General features: G+C 33.2%; 3 protein-coding genes across 3 annotated transcripts; all 3 read right to left on the reverse strand.

Moving 5' to 3' along the window:
• Nucleotides 1-151: 151 nt before the first annotated feature.
• LOC140834360 (uncharacterized) lies at nt 152-986 on the reverse strand. Its single transcript, XM_073199191.1, has one exon. It carries the CDS (start codon nt 820-822, stop codon nt 445-447), a length of 378 nt encoding a protein of 125 aa, XP_073055292.1. The 5' UTR covers nt 823-986; the 3' UTR covers nt 152-444.
• A 1,175-nt stretch (nt 987-2,161) lies between these two features.
• LOC140834361 (eukaryotic initiation factor 4A-2) lies at nt 2,162-5,225 on the reverse strand. The gene is made up of 5 exons (XM_073199192.1): nt 4,994-5,225; nt 4,053-4,122; nt 3,833-3,939; nt 3,107-3,537; nt 2,162-3,027 (listed from the first exon to the last, which is right to left on the reverse strand). Exons 2-5 carry the CDS (start codon nt 4,118-4,120, stop codon nt 2,392-2,394), a joined length of 1,242 nt encoding a protein of 413 aa, XP_073055293.1. The 5' UTR covers nt 4,121-4,122; nt 4,994-5,225; the 3' UTR covers nt 2,162-2,391.
• A 2,502-nt stretch (nt 5,226-7,727) lies between these two features.
• LOC140835488 (glutamyl-tRNA(Gln) amidotransferase subunit C, chloroplastic/mitochondrial-like) lies at nt 7,728-9,785 on the reverse strand (the record flags this gene model as incomplete). The annotated part of the gene is made up of 6 exons (XM_073200981.1): nt 7,728-7,972; nt 8,113-8,207; nt 8,294-8,345; nt 8,733-8,788; nt 9,450-9,517; nt 9,615-9,785. Coding segments are annotated over 5 exons (411 nt in total), but the record flags the coding sequence as incomplete, so codon positions are not given.
• Between the last annotated feature and the right edge of the window lie 11,607 nt (nt 9,786-21,392).

Below are 21,392 nucleotides of genomic sequence, written 5' to 3' on the forward strand. Positions count from 1 at the left end.
CCAAGTAAACAAATATTGTCCAAACATGGTGCATGATAATAACTGAGCAACAAATATTTAATAGATCTTGAAACTGAACCAAATTAACCAATCCATGAATCTTCTTGATAACATACCCAAGCAAGTACAAATAAAGGTTGATGACAATAAGTAAATAAGTAGAACTTCTTCTCGGTAACATGTCCAATAAGCACAAATCCTTCATAAAAAATCTAGTATATATATATGGGGGAAAAGGCCATCTTTCGAACCAAAACGATGCCCTCGAATCAACACAAAATATTCAAACTTTCAAAAATCTTGTGCTTGAAGGGCAATGACACACAGAACATTGAAATGCATAAAATGATTCAAAAGTCTGTTTTCCATACAGAAAGGGACAAAAATGTCATCACGATATATCATATAGAGCAAAATCACACGATTCCAAGAATTTTCATCAAATCACCACCATCCATAAACCACTTGAGTATACCTGTCCTTCAGCCATCTGAAACTCTTCCTAAAGGATCCTTTGAATTTTCCTTCAACAGCGTAAACTTTATAGCTGGCAACCCTCTTCTTCCTCTGGAACTCAGGATCCTTAAAACTCCATGAACCTAAAGTTGACCCACCCGTACTCTTGACTTTCTTCAGCTTCTGCGGTGCAACCTCCCCCAAACCCGCCGCCGAAGAATAGGTGTGTGACGAAGATGAAGCATAGGAAGCACTGTAAGACCTGAAATCATCAGGCCTGGTGCTGTTATATTTATATGGGGGTCCATAGTAAGGCTGTATTTGCATATTTGCATCACCAAAGGTCTTTGATCGGTAATCTGCCATGGATTCGGAAGGAGTTTTCTCGATGGGTTGGGATAAAGCTCAAGTCTTGACGAGTATTCGGGGTTGTTTTTTGACAGCTAAAAAGATGAGGAAAAATGGCTGCTGCAACAAGAACTTTGAAGAATTATATTAGGTGGCGTGATTACTTACTTTTCTTTGAATCGTTATATATATTAGTGTTTATATTTATTTGATTTAATATTAGTCTTGCATAATATAATATAATATAATATAATATATATTATATGTGGTATGTAAATAAAATATTTTATTTTTTAAATAATTAGTTTAGTTATATTTTCTTTTATAAAATAAAGATTTTTTAAAGTATTTGATTTAATTAAAAAAATTACATCTAAAAATGACAATTAAAATTTATCCTGTTTATAGATAATTAGTTGAGGAATACATTGAAATAATTCATTAGATATGCTTAAAATTATTATACACATTAATATCATATTAATACAAGGGAAAATTTGGAGAAAATCTCATGTATAAAGTAGCTACTCTAATATCTTCAAGTATTATTATATAGTAAAATATAATATATATATATATATATATATATATATATATATATATAATGCATTAATTTTATTTGTTGTTTATGAATAACATATTTTTATTTTTCAAATAATTAATTTATTCACATCCGTAATTACAAAAAAGTAGAGGGACCGAATAACGAGCTTAGTTGACAAAATCAACCGGATAAATTATCGATTCCAAGGGCTTCACTATTGCGATTAATTATTTATTATGAACAAATAGCTGTACAATCCGACAACGAAATTTAAACAAATAAATAAAATGGCCTCGAAAGCAACATTAGTTGACAAGAGTATTAAAACAGCCAAGGTGCCTTTTATCATGTGGAGGAGAAAATTAGTTAAAAATATCATGAAATCGAGGGTCTGCTTCCATTTTGTTTTTTTTTTTTGTATTCAGATGATTCTGGTAAGAGGAAAATGTGGATAAAAGGAAGTTACACCAACCAACCAACTAAAATGCAACGGCAGAAAACATTAATAGATTTGATAATGTTTTTTGGCCTTAGGATAAGTCCAAAATCTAATGATCCTACCAAAAGAAAAATATATTACATAAATTAAAACGTGGTAGCAAATCTCCAATACCTTGTGATTTCTATGAAGCCACAAGTACAAAAAGAGATGCAGACAGACGAATTTAGAGGGAGAATCTTACAAATTTGTTAACCCTTGGAAATATTTTACTTGATATACCGTGGCATCAAATTATTACATCAGTGATCTGTCAATAATTTCAGGCAAGAACGACATAAGATAATAACTAGGTAACCATTGTAAGGCGAACATAAACAAATACAATTAGACTCAATAAAGCTTAAGAAACTCCAAAATCTGCAGTAGTTTTGGATAATTACCATACAAGAAAAAAGTTTATGAACCAAATTGGGAGGGGTGAGACCCCCCTGCAAATCAAGGGACTCGAACCTTCAAACTTAATTAAGTCTATTACACATTAAACCATCCTACAAAATATAAAAGGAAACATTAAAAAAACCTCTTGCGAAACAAAAACTTCTTAGAGGAGATCAGCGACATTGGCGGGAAGCTCCTCGATCACAACATTGTAGAACTTCTGTATATCGAAAAGCATTCTTTCATCATCTCTAGTGACAAAGTTAATAGCAACACCCTTCCTCCCAAATCTTCCGCTTCGGCCAATACGATGCAGGTAATTCTCAGGCTGAGTCGGCAAATCATAGTTGATAACGAGAGACACTTGCTGCACATCAATACCACGAGCCAAGAGATCGGTGGTGATAAGAACACGAGATGAACCTGACCTGAATTCTCTCATGATGATATCTCTAGTGTTCTGGTCCATGTCACCATGGGTAGCAGATACAGTATGATCACGACTGCGCATTTTGTCAGTAAGCCAGTCAACCTTACGCCTGGTGTTGACAAAGATGACACTCTGAGTGATGGCCAAAGTCTCGTAAAGGTCACAGAGTGTTTCCAGTTTCCACTCATCCTTGTCAACATTAACATAAAACTGCTTTATACCCTCAAGGGTTAACTCGTCACGTTTGACAAGAATACGTACGGGCTTATTCATGAACTTTCTTGTTATTTCAAGAGCTTCTGGTGGCATAGTAGCCGAGAATACGCCAACTTGGATCTTAGGTGGCAGCAACTGGAAGATATCATATATCTGAAAGAGTGGATCAGTTTCATTAGATTAATAATTTTGCATTCATGGCACTTGGGCAAAAAAAAAATTTAAGAGTTACCTGATCCTTAAAACCTCGTGAAAGCATTTCATCAGCTTCATCCAAAACAAACATTTTAATGTAATCAGGCCGTAGTGACTGCCTTCTCAACATGTCGAAAACTCGTCCAGGAGTACCAACCACGACATGAACCCCACTAGAAAGAATTCTCTGATCTTCACGAACGCTGGTACCTCCAACACAAGCATGAACCTTAACACCAAGATAATCACCTAGCGCTCGCATGACCTTCTCAATTTGCTGAGCAAGCTCACGGGTAGGTGCCAGAACCAAGGCCTGGCATTCTACTATATTATAGTCTAACTGCTGCAAAATTCCAGAGCAGAAGGTTGCAGTCTTTCCAGTTCCAGATTGAGCCTGTTGAATCACGTCAAGCCCCTTGCAAAAGGGAACAATACCTCTTTGTTGAATAGCAGAGGGCTTCTCAAAACCTGCAAGTAGATACAAATGAACCTTTCATTTCCCTTGAAAATCTCGAAAAGGAAAGCAGAGATCAACAAAACCTTCAAATTACTAGACAACCCAAAACTGAGAAGCCAAAAACACTTGGTAAGTTGTAGCAAGTACACGTGCTCAATGAAAACTGAAATAACAAAATCTTGACGAAAAAATTTAAGTTAAGATTCTCGAAAAAAGAAATGACCTTGAAAGATAAAGCTTATAAAGTCGGCAATTATTAGAAAAAGCAGAAGAGAAGTAATCAACATATTATTTATCCAAGTTTACCATAAGCATAGATGCCCCTAAGAAGATTTTCCTGCAAGCCCATAGAATCAAAGCTGTCATACACCTCATCATAACTGGTGAAAAATTCCTCTCCATCAGCTCCAAGCCTGGGCCAACAAACTCAGATGATCAGAAAAGGCCGAAATTAATAACAGCTTACTGAATAACTTATTTAGTCATAGATTAGTAAGCAGAAAGTTGCAATAAGATTAGTACATACAACTCATTCATTTTTGTATCATACTGGCGAGCATCAAATTGAGAACCTTCAGGTGCCGTTCCAGCCATGACTGCAGAAAAAGAAATAAATGATTAGCACATTAAAAACCGAAGAAGTAAAGTAGTAAACAGCAATGTAATTATGGGACATGAGAGAAAAGTAGTCAGAAACACTACAAGACACTCTGATGATATATTTCACACACGTATGGAAAATTTTCAAAACCAAACATTGTTTAAATAAAGGAGCAACGCGCAATGTCCCTGGACCTGGACGTAAATGTAGTTTCCATTATGCTAACAATACCAAAAAAATCGCGCACCCTCTACCAACGCTGAGAAAACCAAAACAAATTAGAGCCCCTGAAGGCAAAAAAACAAAAGAAGCTCATCTTTCGGTCAAATCACCCAAAAAGAGTATATAATCCACAACTTCAAAATATACGCCATAAAGGTATTTCTTTTCCAATCCATCAAACTACATCATACTCGATAATAGTAACAACCAAGAAGATAAATTAATTATGAGGAGAAAAAAAAGAACCAAACTATAACATGCGCAAAACGAGGGAAAAATGAGCTTTGGGACAAAACATCGGATGAGATACACTTAGATTTAAAAGTGCGCAACTTTTTCAGCCGTAAATTATATCGCATGGCAAACCCACAAAAAACAGTAGTAATACTGAAAAAAGAAAGCCATATCACGTAAAAACAAAACAAATAGCAGAAGAGAAAGGGAAACACATGTCTACTGTTCTGATATTCAATCCAATGATAAAAGTATAACCATACAGATCTCCCACAAACGATGCAAAAACTTAATCGTCCACGTTCATTAACAAAACAGGATAAAATTTGAAGTCTCACGTACGATCATTCAACATCAACTATACAACAATCATCACATGTTTACAAACACCAAAAAACATTAATATTAACCTGATAGCAGTGAAAAGTGCGATACGAACAAAGATCTGATTAAAACTACAGAACCGATTGATAGAACGAGCTCTATCAAATTTGCTTCTTGCGCCGATTTGATCTCAAAACTCCTCGGATCTACGCCCCGGAGTTTAGTAGTAGAATGAGCACAGCAAATGCTAAAAGGCGGAGGAAAAGTAGGTTAGCGTTTTCGCAAGGGATTGGGATTGAGTTTTGAAATTCCAGATTTGCCACTGCTCTTTGATTCTCCAGTTTCGCGGAGCACAAGCACGTCCACGGCCCAGATATTGTGTCGTTCATAAGTTTGGGCTGTTAAATGGGCCCAAGGTTGAATATTGATTACTATTTGGCCCATTAAAAGTGCAAATGATTTCTCCTCACATTCGATGACATAGGGTAGACTAGTAGGGGTTTTAATAAAGGCTTTTAAATTTTTAGAATTATATAATATCTAATAATTCTTGGAAACAGGGACATAGACAGAAAATTAGATTATTTTTTAAAAAATAATTATTTATAGAAAATATAAAAGTTGATAATAACTATTATTATTGTTATGAACAAAAACGTAATTAAAAAATTGTTTAGTATAATAAAAAATAAAAATTTAGTTTTGAAATAAATTGCCTGAACAAAAGAGTTATTTAATACCAAAATTTTCGATGTTTTATCCATGACTTGTTTTACAATATGAAGTTTGAGTAAAATAATAATATTTTAATAATTGCAATCCAATTTAGAATATAAAAATTAGAGTACAAAATATATATATAAGATCATAAATTATTTATTTATTTATTATGCTTGACTATTTTAAATTGTGTTCGAATTTTTATAATTTCAAACTCGTGAACGTTTTCAATATACATTAGTAATTCACTAATTTTCATAAAAATAACTGAAATAAGATATTAAAAAAATTTAAAATAGCACTTTAAAAAATAGAATATACTAATTTAAAGATAATATCAACGAGAGAACATATTTGGAAATAAAGGAGAAAAAAAAAAGATAATTTGATAAATTAGTTTAAGATTTATATTGTGTTTTTATCGTTTTATTTTATTTGTAAAATTATTATACAAATGAAAGAATTGTTAATGAGGAGAAATTTAATTATTTAAATAAAAACATTTTGTTAAATATTTCCGTTGATAAACCTAAAGATAAGAGATAAGTGGAAACCGCTGGTTCGGAATAGTAATACCATCCCAAAGTAGAGATTTTCTTTAGAGTGAGTCTTATGTAAGATTGTTTCACGGATCTTAATATGTGAGACGGATAAACCCTATCGATATTCACAATAAAAAGTAATACCCTTACCATAAAAAGTAATATTTTTCATGGATAACCCAAATAAGAGATCTGTCTTACAAATACGATCCGTGAGACCGTCTCACACAAATTTTTACTTTTTCTCTTTGTGGTTATTCGCTCATCGAAAATTCCTCACTAAAGATCGTCAACCATATGTATTAGATAAGGGATGTGTCCTTTGCAATCAATTTGTGGAATCTTTTGACCATTTGTTCTTTCAATGCCCACTTAGAAGGAGGGTGGAATAGAGTTAGGGAATGGTTGGACTTAAAGAATACAATGGATTCAACTACTGCTTTACTTGCAGCTTTTAGTAGTACTTATCGAGGTTCATCTAGAGTTGCAAAGATAAGAATTGCAGCCATCGCAGCTACAATTTACTTCATTTGAGAAATGCGAAATCGTAAATTGTTTGATGATGATATGGTGCCCTGGATAGGGTTGTTAGGAAAATTCAGATTGCTTGGCATACAAATTTCGGTGATGTAGGTTTGGATCTTCATTGTTGAAGAGATCTTGTGCGAATTAGGCGCTGGCTGTCATGCTCCAAGAGGTTTTCCATGGATGTTGAAGAGCACTAAGGAAACTCTAATGGCATAAGAAGTTTGACATGTTGTAATAGTTATTTGCAGCTACGTTCTTATTTTATGCATTTTTTTTGTAAATTCAAATTTGGTCATTTAGTTGACATCGTGGGTTAGTTTAACCACTTTCTCTGGGTATGCCCGGGTATATTTGTAACAAATTATATTTATCTTTTAATGAAAGCATTTTCATTAAAAAAAATAGAACATTTACAAAATAATTTAGGGGGCGGGTGGCTGGAATGGGGCTGAACTGAGGTGGGACAGTTGAAAATTAATAATCTTGGATCCCTGGTATTTTTAAACTTTTAACTTGAATTCCCGTTCATAAATACTTTTGTGGAACAAGTTTCTTTTCCATGTACCTACATTAAATAGTCTCGAAATCGTAGTTCTCTAGGTCGAATCCACACATATAAATGTAATGAAAAATCTCACCAGAGATAATTTGGATGATAAGATATTATCAGTCCTTAAAAAAAAATTAAGAACCTGCTGATTTGCAGATTAGATACGATGAAAAGTAATTATAATTTTTTTTAATTTTTGCAATCACACAACTTTCAATTTTTTTAACAAGAGAAATTGTGGTAAAATAGTTATCAAAATATTATTATTTGTTTTATTATATTCAAAATTATACATTTGATATACATTCTTACAATTTTGGGATAATTTCATTAAAGATTGCTATAAAAAATATAACCACCACAAAAACATGCTGCATTTATCCAAACCAACTTGATTTTTTAATTTTTTTGGAAGCCACAATCTTTATTGTGTAGTTTGAACTACCATGTTTGAATGTTGATACAACCTAAACCATTGACTGAATTTGCGGAATTCCAATTAATTATTTCCCGAGTGAAAACATACCACACCTCACTTCAAGAATCATATTTAACATGTAATGGGTGGACTCTCTATTCTTGAATTTGTAACAACATCAAAATTTTAATCATGCCCACAGGCAAAAATCAATACGAATCTCAATCCAAATAACACTCACCAATCAATATGGAAATCCTTAAACCATTTACCACAAGAGAAGATGCCCAAGTGATCTTCTCAGTTGCTGCAAAAAGAAAATTTTGCATCCATGCTAATAAGCTTGGAGAAACGATAACGTAATAAAATTTTGCAGCAAGAAAGTTATACACGAATTTAAATGCTATTTGGTTTGCCAGATGAAAAATTAACTAACAAAGAAATTACCTGACTGGTATCATAAACCATCACTCCTTGTTCAGACTTTAGGAACTTTGATATAAGAATCTTCGAATGTTGGTACAGCAGCTATTATAGCATCCCTGTAAATAAAAATTGAAGTTTATTTTTACATTGAGATATATCCTATTCACGAAGTATGGATGACAATATATGTTACTTTGAATACCTATTATCAAATATTTCAGGAGCATCATTTCGTAAATTGTCACCTTCAGTATCTGTATATCCAAGAGAGGACAAATCAAAGGCAGATTAACTTGGTCGACGTTCTATGAAAGTTCACGGCAATCTCTTCATAGAATTAACAAAGAAATAGTATTTTATATGTATCAACATCCATTATAAGCTGCACAGGAAGCATCTATAAATAAAAGAAGAAACCCGAGTTCAACAACACACTATCGCACCAGTAGCATGCAAATTTGTATCGAGCAAGAGAGATGAACAACCACACACTCTATTTTCCACATAAATCCGTATTGTACAGAAAAGAGTTACCGGTTATGGAGGAAATCACATCCAATACAGAGAAGTCAGTCAATGTATCTCTGCTAGTAAGATCACATTATAAACACTATAAAGTTAAACTTCAGTGTTCCAGGTACCTGCTCTCAAGGCCGGTTCAATACTCTCAAGGTCAACAGCCTGAAGTTGCCCAAACCTGTTTCACATGTATATTAGAAGATGAATAAGTCCATAAAAAATCGCATGCCTACATTGTGTGACAAACTCTTGTAAAGTAATTGCCATAGATCGCAAAAACACACATAAGATCATGTAATATAAGGATCTATACATCACCAAGAGTGGCATAGAAATATATATTAACAACCCACATGGCTACATAATACTCGACAACTACAAGAAGAAAAATGATGTCAGGAGGTTAGAATGGTAGACATTTGAACTTCCCATCTTTTACCACTTGCTGTTTAATTGAAAATTTGAAAAACAGTGAGAATACATTTTAACACAAACATTTTTATTAGTATGGTTAAACTTTTTCACTATTAGCAATCACACCAAGGAAGAAACCTAAAACACTATTGGAAATTTGTATATCAATTAGCACATATTGCCATACAATATACACATCTAGCTCATTATCACACGTATATCTGTATACAAGGTTCAACACCATTCATTTCATAGATCAAGTTTTACATAAGTCATTCTGTAAAAATTCTGGAGATCAATGGAAGTTATTTTCTCTTCTCTGTTCAATGGCTTACTCTCGATATTGTGATGAACACAAACATCAATCAAACTTTAAAATCGCATTCACAAATATAGATATTCATAGTGTAAATGCCTGTGCGCACTTGTGTGTAGAGAGAAAAGAGGATACCATTCCACCACTTGCTAGAATTTTGGGTTCAAATTCTTCAACCTACGAAGTAATTAAATAAATGGGAAAAAAATAACGAGAATTATAATTATAAAAAAAGAAACGCTCATATAAAAGGAGAACATAGTGTAACATGTACTTGCTGGGGCGTAAGGGAAATACGAGCTGTTTCAGCTAAGCGCTGAACGTCCGGCAGCTCGAGACTCGATTTTGCCGCATAAAATCGCTTATTTTGCACTAACACCCTGGAAAATGAGCTTTTCCTTAGATTGGAAAGGGACTGGTGGCAGCAGCAAAGATCGCAGCAGGATCATGGTGGCTCCGCTACCCATTTGTATATCTGATTGGGAATTTTATCAACTTCTTCAATGATATGTTTGTGTCAATCGTGGTTTTGAATATACGATTACATTTGTATTATAAAAATTCAATCAAGAAAATTCAACTTATTTATCTCGATAAAATCAAATCCATCCATCCAACCCATACTACTTCTTGTTAATTATCCCATATCGGTTGGATAAATAACTTGGAATTGTATATATGGCTTGAACAATCCTCTCCTCTTGAACTAGTTTTTGAGGTTGAGTTAGTTCCATGTTCAATTCTTAACATGGTATCAGAGCTCGGATTCCACCGTTATGTATTGGACTATAATTATGCCAACCGTTCTGTCCATAATTGAGTCGTTTGTAAACTCCACGCTCATTCCTGGCGTAAGAGAGGTGCATTAATTGTCCCACATCGATTGAATAAATAACTTTAAAATTGTATATATGGGCTTGGACAATACTCCCCTTGAGCTACCTCCCTTAACTAGTTTTTTAGAATGAGTTAGGTTTTTTAACACTTCTCAACACATTTAAATCAATTCATGCAGTTAAAAAATAATCACCCTACTATGTACTACCAGAGCAATAATAGAAGACCGTGGTAACGAAACCAAAAGCAGGAAAAAACCAAACCCAACAAAAGCAGAAGCAATAGTAGTGAAAAGTCTGATACAAAACAAAGATCTGGGGGAAAATAACGAACTGATTAATTGAACGAGCTCTCTCAAATTGCTTCTCGCGCCGATTTGATCCCGAAACTTCCGGTATGGATATACGCCGTGGAGTTGAATTAATCACACTGCAAATGCGAAGCGGCGGAGGAAAACTAAAGTAGGATACTGGTATCGTTAGCGATATGGATTTAGTGTTGAAATTCCAGAATTACCCTGTCCTTCGGACCACACACCTTTACTTATTATTTTTAAGGAAAATGATTAAAAACTCATGAGCTTTTCCTTTTCTTTTTTTTTTTGGCTTTGATCTTGTAAGTATTTAAACATGTTTTTTTGATATTGTAAATTAATTTTTTTTGTGTGTAAGTGTTGATCTTACTCGATATACTAACGTGATATTAAAAAATATTTTGATGTACTTGACACCACGACAATATTCAGTATTCCATAAAAAAGATAAGAATACAACTCAACTTACTAAACTAAAAGCTAAATTTTAATGCTTATAGAACCAAAAAACAACATATACAAACATCGAGGTAGACGACCATGGGCTGTCTGGAAAATCCGAACCTTGATCGGTTCACTCGTGATTGATTACGGTTTGGGTCACATAAGCAACGATTCGAGTTCAGGTCCAGTTAACCACCGGTTTTAGATCCAGTTTGACTAATTTTTAATTTTAAAAAAATTGAAAAAAGATAAATCCTTCGTTCTTTAAATATTTTGATTAACATGTAGAAGTTTGAAATTAGAAATAACATTTTAAGAGATATATTTCTTGTTTTATAGACGTGCAATAATTTCTGTTTAACTAAAATTTATATGTGAGATAATGAGAAGTCAATCCCTTACATTTCAAAATTGTCATCCCAAATAAGTTCAATACGGAGGACATTGTTTGCACAACGTTCACTCCATTTTACTTTTATAATTTTTTTCGAAAATAATACGACCCCTCGGGTTGATAGGTTTTATACCGGTAAACCGTAATCAGATTGCCTCAGGGCGGTTTCGGTCATGGCTCCGGATTAAATCCTTTGACCCGGTTAAACGGAATGTTGACCCATTTTTCAGTTATTCAGTTCATGATAATTAGATATTAGTTGTCTCCATATATTTAAAAATGCATTAATACCCTTTTATGAAAATTAATAATCTAATACCCCTAGCACTTATAAACTTGTAACTTTTAATTTCTAGCGTGAATAAATTTGTGGAAGAAGTAATTTTCCATGTATATATGTAAGAAATAGTCTCCAAATCACGCTTCTCTCTTAGTCGAACATATATATCAATCTAAAGTAATTGAAAATTATTATCTATTTTTCTTCTCATTTTAAAAAATAGCAGAACTTTCAATTCTTTTGCAAGCAGTTGTGCTGAAATAGCGAATAAATATACTTTTTGTTTTTTTCTTACATTCAAAATTATATTTAATATACGGTACTCAAATTTTGGGATAATTTATTCAAGATTGCATAAAATTTGCTACAAAAAAGTTATTTATCTCATTAATTTTTTATGTGAGTTTTCTGAATGGGGCCCTTACTTTGTGCGGGTTAAACATTAGATCTTGAAACTTTTTTCGAGATGTTTCTTGTTCCATAGGGGCAATTTAACTTTGTCAAACTATCATTAATTTAAAAAATTTGTTCGAATTTCAAGAAAATTGGACATTATATTGAAAATTGTAACGATAGAACAACCAAAAAATGGCAATGTCATTGCTGCGTATCCAAGAAGAAAGGAGTTCAACATTATCATCTTCCGGCGCTTAATCGAGCCATTGACAAACCCTAGATTATTCTTAGCGGATAGGTCGTCAATCATCATAGAATGTCATCGCAGAACGACTAACTGGCTTGCTGTCCGTATATTTTGGTAAAAACTTTTTATGAATTCTTTCAAGATCAATTCAAGTAAGTTCGACTCAACTTACACCCTTTGTGCATGTGTGTTTAAAATCGTAATAAAAGTTAATTGTACATGTTCTCTTGTAGTCACAAACTGAAATATTAATTGAGGGAAACAGTTGGTGAAGGGGTGAGTAGTGAATGAATGGAAGTGAGAGTTGTTTCATATTAGAAAATAAGTCAAAATAGTCTTCCTTATTAGCTATAAGTTTGAGATAAGAGTTCGAGCCTCAAAGGACATCAGAAGTTTTTGAAAGGAGAAAGACGCTGATAGATTGAGTCTCGATGAAACACTCACGCCCAACTGGCTCGGCTCGGCCCGGTGCGGTGTGGTCTTTGACAATTAATATTATTAGTTTGGACAAAATTTATTGGAAATACTATTAATATTTATTTTTATTTATTTCGAAAAATGTGTCCAAAAGCTTGCACCCTCCAGTCCGAACCAGTGCGTCTCGTGTGCTTGTCCTTTTGACATAGAACCGTGTGTCCCTTGGCTTCTTATCCGAACCCGTGCATCTCGGGTGCTTTTCCTTTGGCGTAGAATCGCGCGTCCTATGGCTTATCACCGAAGGGTGCACTTTTTATGTGATACCGATGACTCACTCTATATACATATCTCTCTGTCGAGCATTCATCAGGATATATCTTCGCACAAATTTCGTTGTATTCTTTCTTCCGAAATTTGAAAATTCAGACATATACATTGTTCACTGACATCCAAAACTTGAAGTGCTACATTTCTGGATAAGAGTTGTTGTATATTGAGGACTATTGTCATTTTGTATAGAATTTACATATGGGTAAATTCGTCTTACGGGAAAAAAAATTTTGTTGCCTGAACTCATGCTACTTGTTGTGTATCGAAGATTAAGAAGAAAGACAAATAACAAAAGAATTAGCTACACAAACTGTCCACATTGAGAAACAAATAGATAACCAACCATATATGGATTCGAATTTTGAACGGTCACAGGATGTGTCCCAATTTTCCGGAAGACTACAAAAAAACCAAGTGGGTGGGGAAACTTTTGTTCTTCTTGATTAATTGAAACGGTGGGAAATGAATTTTTTTTACTAAAATTATTATTCATCGATCTTCAAATATATTTCTTTTTTTAAAAAAAATTAAATAAATGTTTTAATTTTTAACCACAAATAAAGAGAGCATAAGTTCAAGAGAAAGAAAATATTTTTTTTAAAACACTAACTTTTCCTATTTTAGATTTTGGTACACTATGTTCTCAAAATTAGGTTTTATTATACCAACTTTGATTTTTTGTTCGGTACTATCTCCCCAAAGTGCTGACCTGCATCATAACATACTCACATGTCATCTAAAAATGTCGACATGACACCTGGAATTGCCAGACTTATCTGATGTCAATTTGTGTATCGAAATCATACTTTAAAATTTTAGTGAACAAAAATTCAAACTCAGACAAGTTAGATAACCGAAAAATTGATTTCAAATGCAAAAATGGTATTAGACTAGGTTGTAATAGTCCATTCCCAAAAGGGGAAAGTTCCACTTCCATAAAGGGAAAACTTTAATACCCATCACTGGATAACCACTACCTGCCATAATTTTTCATCATCAATCTATTACAAGTACAACTTACATGTAATTATCAAGTTCATACATAAGACTAATCATCTTATAATTTTTATATATTTTTAATTATATGAAGATATAGCCATATCTTTATGTCAAAAACACAACTGTTCTTTAACATGCAAACCTCAATGTTTCCATCAATCATTCAATATTCTCGTAAGTACGAAGGGAAAACGTTCGATAATGGCCTATTGGGTGATGCACGAATGAATGAATAGATTCATGAACATAGCTAAATTGGGGCTAGCTTATACTTTATATCAAATCAAAAATCGAAAAAAGTGGAAATTTATTATTATTTTACATATTTTTAATTGGTTAAATCTAAGTTATATTATGTGATTAAGGTACTAATTAGATGAATATTTTGACTTGAAGTGAAGGAAAAAGTACAACAAAATTGGGTAAAAAGGGGGAAAAAACTAGTTTAAACTGAAACCGAATCGCGACTATTCAACTAGTTTCTATTCTATATCGTTCTGTTTTCATTTGAAAAAATTCATGAAAGACAGCTATATGCGAGTGATTAATAATAATTTGATAAAGTTATGTGAACATCGTTGATGTGACATTCATCTATTTAAATGTATATTTTTTTCACATTCAACAAATAGAATCACATCACGATACTCATCACAATCAACGGTATTCTCATCACAATGAATACCCAAAAAATAAATTATATATCTATGTAAATATTAAAATCTCGTCCACGTCAAAAATATCCCAATTTACTAAAAAATCATAAAATATAGTATAATCGAATATTTTTTTACGTCACGAGATTGTGGATGGAGGATAATGCAGCTCAACTTTATTTAAAGACCTAATAAACTATACAAGTTTGACTTATTAATATTATAATCATTAAGTAAAGTAGGGTTCATGCATGATTTAACCGTGTTCTCACACCACTTTACATCATTGTTGGGATCCCTTTGAACCGTCTTTTCCAAAGTCACTTTCTTAACCAATTTCAAGTGCACTGACTCATATTATCTAAATATTAATATTCTCTAATATATAATATTTATATATACTATAATATATCTATATATGAATTATCTATATATCATATTCTATATATATATATATATATATGGAAAGGATTGCTCCTTAATTTGCGTCGATTTTAATCTCTTTTTATTTTGGATGGAAACAATCCTTTGAAACTTGAGTTCATCTCAAGAATATTGAACAACTTCGAACACGGATTTTGTTTGATGATTTCGAGTATGAATCAAATAGTTTTTCGAACCTAACAACACGGGAGCTCAAACTAATTGCAGGCGCGCAGTTTTAATTAACCAAAGCTTGTAAACAAATTAGTCCCAAGTGCATGGACCACCACAGGAGAATGGAATTGGTGGGGAATGGTTCCCGCAAAGTTCGCCTTTAATCTGTATCGAATATTTGGAACATTAGTCAAATTTGATTTGTCGCAATATCCTTTGTTTTTACATTATATAATTTATCAATTCGAAAGCAAGCAGACTTTGGAGCCGTACAAGATCTTCCGCGTGGGTTAACGCCACTCAGTCGCTGTTGAGCTTCAACTGGCCGTTAATCCAACAGTAGCTTTATCTTTTCATAAAAAGAAAAGGGGCAATGCATGCCTGTAAAAAATATTATATTTTATTAATTCAATCGAGGGTTTTTTAATACATAAACTACTGATTTATAATATGGAGTTGCATTTGTATTTGAGCCTGGTCCCAATATTCAACTCGCGTGCCATTATTGTTACTGTTTTGATTATTATATTTGGGCATAAAAAAAAAAGTTAACGCAGTTTCAAAGTCCACCTGCTCATGAAATCCTACAAATCTCGGACCACTCTGATCTCTGCGTATGATCGATCTTACAGCATTACTTTCTCTTTTTGGTAAATATCGAACAAATCAATTATGTATGCTATGTTTTAAGTGGGGCAGGAGAATGCTTTAGTTGTTTTCTTAAAATCCATCCGTAAACTCTTGTTGATGTGGATGCTGCATTACAACATCATAAATAGGGAAAAGAATGCTGTGCGAGTTGTTAGAGATTACAATTTATGATTACGACGTTTACAACAATAAGTTTACCAAAATTTGTGACAGTTCCTTCGATCTGTTGGTGATTAAACTCGAAGATGGTAATGATTAGTATTAAATTAAGATTAGTGTTGAATATTAGTTTCTTAAAAAGATTTAATTCCATTCTTTATAATTTGATAGTTGGAAATCTTCTCTCAAAATACAACTACTTCACTTATGATAACAACATAATAAATCTATAGCCACTATTGTTATGTGTATATCCAATGAATATGGAATCGACCGTCTTTGGTCCAATTTTCACTTGATTTGGCTTTGGTATCTCAACCTTGGCCGAACACCCCTTATATTTTGGTACTTGTAGGAAGGTTTATATCTTTCCACAACATGGCATTTTATCATTTTTCTGACGGAGAATCTTGTTTTGGATGTGATTAGCCAATAATATTGCTTATCTTCACAAGATTTGGAATAAGGCCGATGTTCGGTTTATATCCGTTCGATTGAGCCAATTAAAGTTCGGTTTTTTCTTATGGCAATTTCGTTCGATTGAGCCAATTATGGAACAATAATTTGTTGTCTGATGCCTAAGGAAGAGTTAAACTCAATAAATGTAGCCCCAAATTCATTCTTGATCTATACAAATTTATTAGACTCAAATACAAGCATAAATCCATGTTTGACCAATGATGACAACGACAATAAGTTTTTCCTTATTTCGTGAACATGTAGTACAACAACGAGATTCAGTTTTAAACCGTTGTCTATTGCGATGGTTTTAAACCGTTGATTAAGTAGCGACGTTTTAAGATATACCGTCGCTAAAATTAGCAACGGCTTTTAATAAAATCCTCGTTGACTAATTACCGTTTTTAAACAGTTGACTAAATAACGACAGTTTAGACATAATTCATCGCTATTTTTTAAGTAAAAGAAAAAAATTTATTTTTATAATTTAATAAATCTACCAAAAAACTTACAATATGACTAAACTAATAATATTCATGATCTTAACTAACACTCAGAAATGTACCAAAAATAAAAGCGAAAAAACTTACCCTAAATCGAAGCTAAAATCGTCTAAGAGAGAAAAATTTACCGTGTGTAGGAAAATGGACCGAAAATGTGAATATTTATAGACAATTGCGACATTCTTTGGTAAAATCATCGCTCTTAGCGACGATTGTTTAATAAACTGTCGCTATTAGCGACATTTAAGCAAAAACCATCGCTATTAGCGACGGTTAAGGAAAAACCGTTGCTATTAGTGACGGTTTAAGCAAAACCTTAAACTGTTGTTTAAAAACCTAAATATAGTGAAAGTTTAAAAACCTAAATATAGTGAAAGTTTAAAAAAAATCGTTTTTGTTTGTCCAAAAAATACGCTAATCTACAACTGTTTTCTGAACCGTTGTTGTTTTCAGTTAACAATACACATTGTATAATGCATCGTTAAATCTATTCAGAATATAGTTGTAGCATAAAATTTTTGGTTTTATGCATCCGATGCTGACTCCAACAAGGATCAACATCATCTTCAGGAATGGCAACGTTTTCTGTTGTCATATTTTGAAGTCAGCACCGTTGAAATTTTCTGGTATTTATCCTTGTGACGTTAGACCGTTGGTTAATATTGTAGATGAGAAAGTCATCTTCAAAATTTAGAGAATCTTCTTAAGCTTGTTGGTGATGAAACTAGAAGATGGCAATGATTAGTAATAAGTTGATGCTAGTGTGGAGCACTATCTCCTTAAAAAGATTTTGTCCAGCTCTTGCTGCTTCGGTAGTTGGCAATCTTCTCCCAGAAAACAACTTCACTTGTGATAACAACACAATAAATCGCAAATTCAACAACTAGAAAATAATATAAACTCTTTTTATTAATGAATGAATAAATGTAGACTCAAGATGAATGCAATGTGTATTTAGAAAATCTGAGAAAGTGGTTCTAAATGATTATTGATCCTCTATTTAATATTTTTGCTTGCATGGACACGATGTTTCATCGTATGGGTGTCTTTTGGGGTCAATAGGTCTAATTTTTTCATCGAAAAACACCTTAGAAATGAAAAGATTCAGAAAATCCATTGAGCCTCCGCACTGCTTGCTTTGTCCGGAAAATTTAATTCCAGACAGAAGCTGGAGCGCACAAGGTGTCTGTGCGTCTTCCCTGCTACTTGGGAATTTTCCAGGAAGCTTTTTAGTGCGGGTTATACCCTCGTCTTCAAGTTTTTGAGTTTCTTTGCTTAATTTCAATTCATTAAGGTTGAAATTCCAACATTTTCGCCGAGAAATAAAAATTCGAATAATTAGATTGTTGACTTGAAAGTATTTTTGTAGGGTTTTTGATTAATTTCTCCAAGCACTAAATTAATACTAAGTTTTTGAAGTATATAATTTATAGTTTGTCTGTATGATGCCCAAGGACCTACCCAAAGTTTTGATTATATATACTTTGTTGCCTTAGGGGAAAAAAATTGATGACAACATGTTTACTTTTCAATAAATATATGATATTTAGCTATAAAATATATTAATTGATGATGTAAACAACACTATCAAGTATAAAAGTAAGCATATGTTTTTTTTAACAAATAAAAAAATTATTTTCTTACATAAAAATTTATCGATCAAAGCTATTATTTTCTTGTTAGCTCAAGTTAAGACCGAAAAAGTAATTATACAGTAGAGTTGATCAATTTATCAAGCAGCAATTATTATATATTCTTATATTTGACGTCATTATACATGGATTTCGTTTGTTTTAGACGAATATTATGATCGAATAATTGAATCTTGATTAATTAAAAATAGTGAACAAATCCACTAAAGCGGGATAAAATCATATATATATAGAGTGGCGTAAGCTTCTTCTAGATTGGAATCATCCCTTCTCGCGTTAATTCTCCAATATTGCAACGGCAGAAAAGTCGAAATCCCATATGCTTGAAAGGTTCCATGCGCATTATATTCAAGGGATGGAGAAAAAAAAAGGAGATAATATTAATTAATAAACTTTAAGTTATCGCCACATGAAATTATATAATATCAGAAATTATTTGCAAGTTGGATGAACATATTCCCCCATTCTCAACATAATTTTTCTGCTACTGTTTGATATCTTTCGTACTCACCTTATCCACGTCCAGAATATACAATATATATTGCACGCATTATATATAATTTTAATCTTAAATAATTTACAAAATGCAGATTAATTTTTAAAATTTCATTTATATATATATATATATATATATATATATATATATATATATATATATATATGTGTGTGTGTGTGTGTGTGTGTGTGTAATGCCCGAGAATTTGATTACCGTAATCTGAAATGATTTGGGTATAATTACGTAATCTGAAATTAATCGGAGATGATTTATTGAGTATGAATTGATGTGATTATAGCCGGGTCATTCCGAGATAAGATTTGGACTAAGTACATGAAAGCATAAAAGTTCGGCCGAAGGTGTAGCGCCCGGGCGAAAGTCTTTGTCCGCCCGAGCGCCTATGCTGGAGGGAAGGAAGCCGAACATATCGCGCCCGGGAGGAACTTTATGTCCGCCCGAGCGCGATTGTTTAATAGGCGAGGGCCGAGAGTTCCGCGCCCGGGCGGAACTTTATGTCCGCCCGAGCGCGAGACGTGCATAGGGGTGGGAAAAAATATCGAAATACCGAAATACCGAAAAACCGTGCCGAAAAAAATACCGAACTTACCGAAAAAATCGGTATACCGAAAATTTCGGTATGGTATCATACCGTACCGAACTTTTCGGTATCGGTATCGGTATGAAATAATTTTTTTTTCGGTATTTCGGTATATACCGAAATACCGAAAATAATTTTTTATTATTATTTTTTTTAGATTTAAGTTCGGTATACCAAAAAAATGTCGGTATACCGAAAATATTTTCGGTATACCGACGGTTTTTTCGGTATACCGACAAAATTTTCGGTGTCGGTACGATACCGGTATGAGTTTTTTTCATACCGAAAATTCGGTATACCGCATGTGCGGTATACCGAATTTTCGGTATCGGTATCGGTATCGGTATGAAAAAATTTCATACCGATATTTTCGGTACGGTATACGGTATCGTAGTTCGGTACGGTATACCGTACCGTACCCACCCCTAGACGTGCAATGAGAAAAATTAGTCACTTGCCCTGATGCATGCAATTGGATATATATATATATATATATATATATATGTATATCCTTTACGTTTCTTCAGAATTAAACGAGGAAGAGGCAAGAGAAAGGTTTCATAAACTTTCGAAGGAATCCTTACGCCTTTTGTGAGGAATCCAACCGTCTGATTTTGAATCCGACTTCGGTAATGAGTCCCTATCGACGTAGGCTACGACTGGACGTAAGTTTTGCTACGTTTTGACATGTTCTGGAATTATGATATTGTCAGAATTGAATAGGATTCATATATGATGTTCTTGTCATGTTAGACATCATAGAATCGAAGTCAGATTAAAGAACGGACTGTTTATGTAATTGTTATGAATTTTGGAGTCGATTTGCCTGAGAACTCATATCAGATATGTATTGTTATTGAAATTATGACTGGTATCGATATTGATTATGAGTTCTGGTATTTATCTGTGATGTTTGGACTGACGGGGGTATCAAAACAGTATTGTTATGCCGTCGAAACATCAGTTGATTGACATTGATCAGATTTTATTGTGATCTGAATATTGATCAAAACAGGTATCGAATTGAGTTTTTTATTGATACTATATCTGTTCGATATTGTTATTACCAGATTGAGAATGGACCGAGATAGAGTCGGGATTTCTTCTTCTTCTTCTGAGCGAGAAGATAAAGGTATAAATTATGTTGAGTTGGGAGTGCACAACTCGAGTACGGTTTGGCTCGAGTTTCCCTAAATCACATACTTGATTTTATTGCAGTTACATTTGCAATGAATTGATTGATATACTTGTTCTCTTGAAATATAGATGACAGGTGTTAGACGAGTAGTCTTATGACAGAAGTGCCTGATAGTGGTGGGATCACCACGGGCACATTGCACGATGTCATGAGATATGGTGTTGGCGGAAGTGCCATAGTCTGCTACTGGATAATTGGCTATCGATGTGGATAGAATTATAGCTCATTCTATTACTGGTGATCAGTATTGTATCGATGTGGATAGAATTATAACTTCTTCTACTGGATACAATAAGTTGTATGTGATGTATAATATGTAATTTGAAGTTAATTACATTATGTTTCCGCTGTGTATTTTAAAAAAAATAAAATTTTTAGACCATGTTTATTATACTTGATTATTTATTCCTAAAGATGATTAAGGAA

Source organism: Primulina eburnea, chromosome 6 (assembly GCF_022965805.1).
Source record: "Primulina eburnea isolate SZY01 chromosome 6, ASM2296580v1, whole genome shotgun sequence".
NCBI lineage: Eukaryota > Viridiplantae > Streptophyta > Magnoliopsida > Lamiales > Gesneriaceae > Primulina > Primulina eburnea.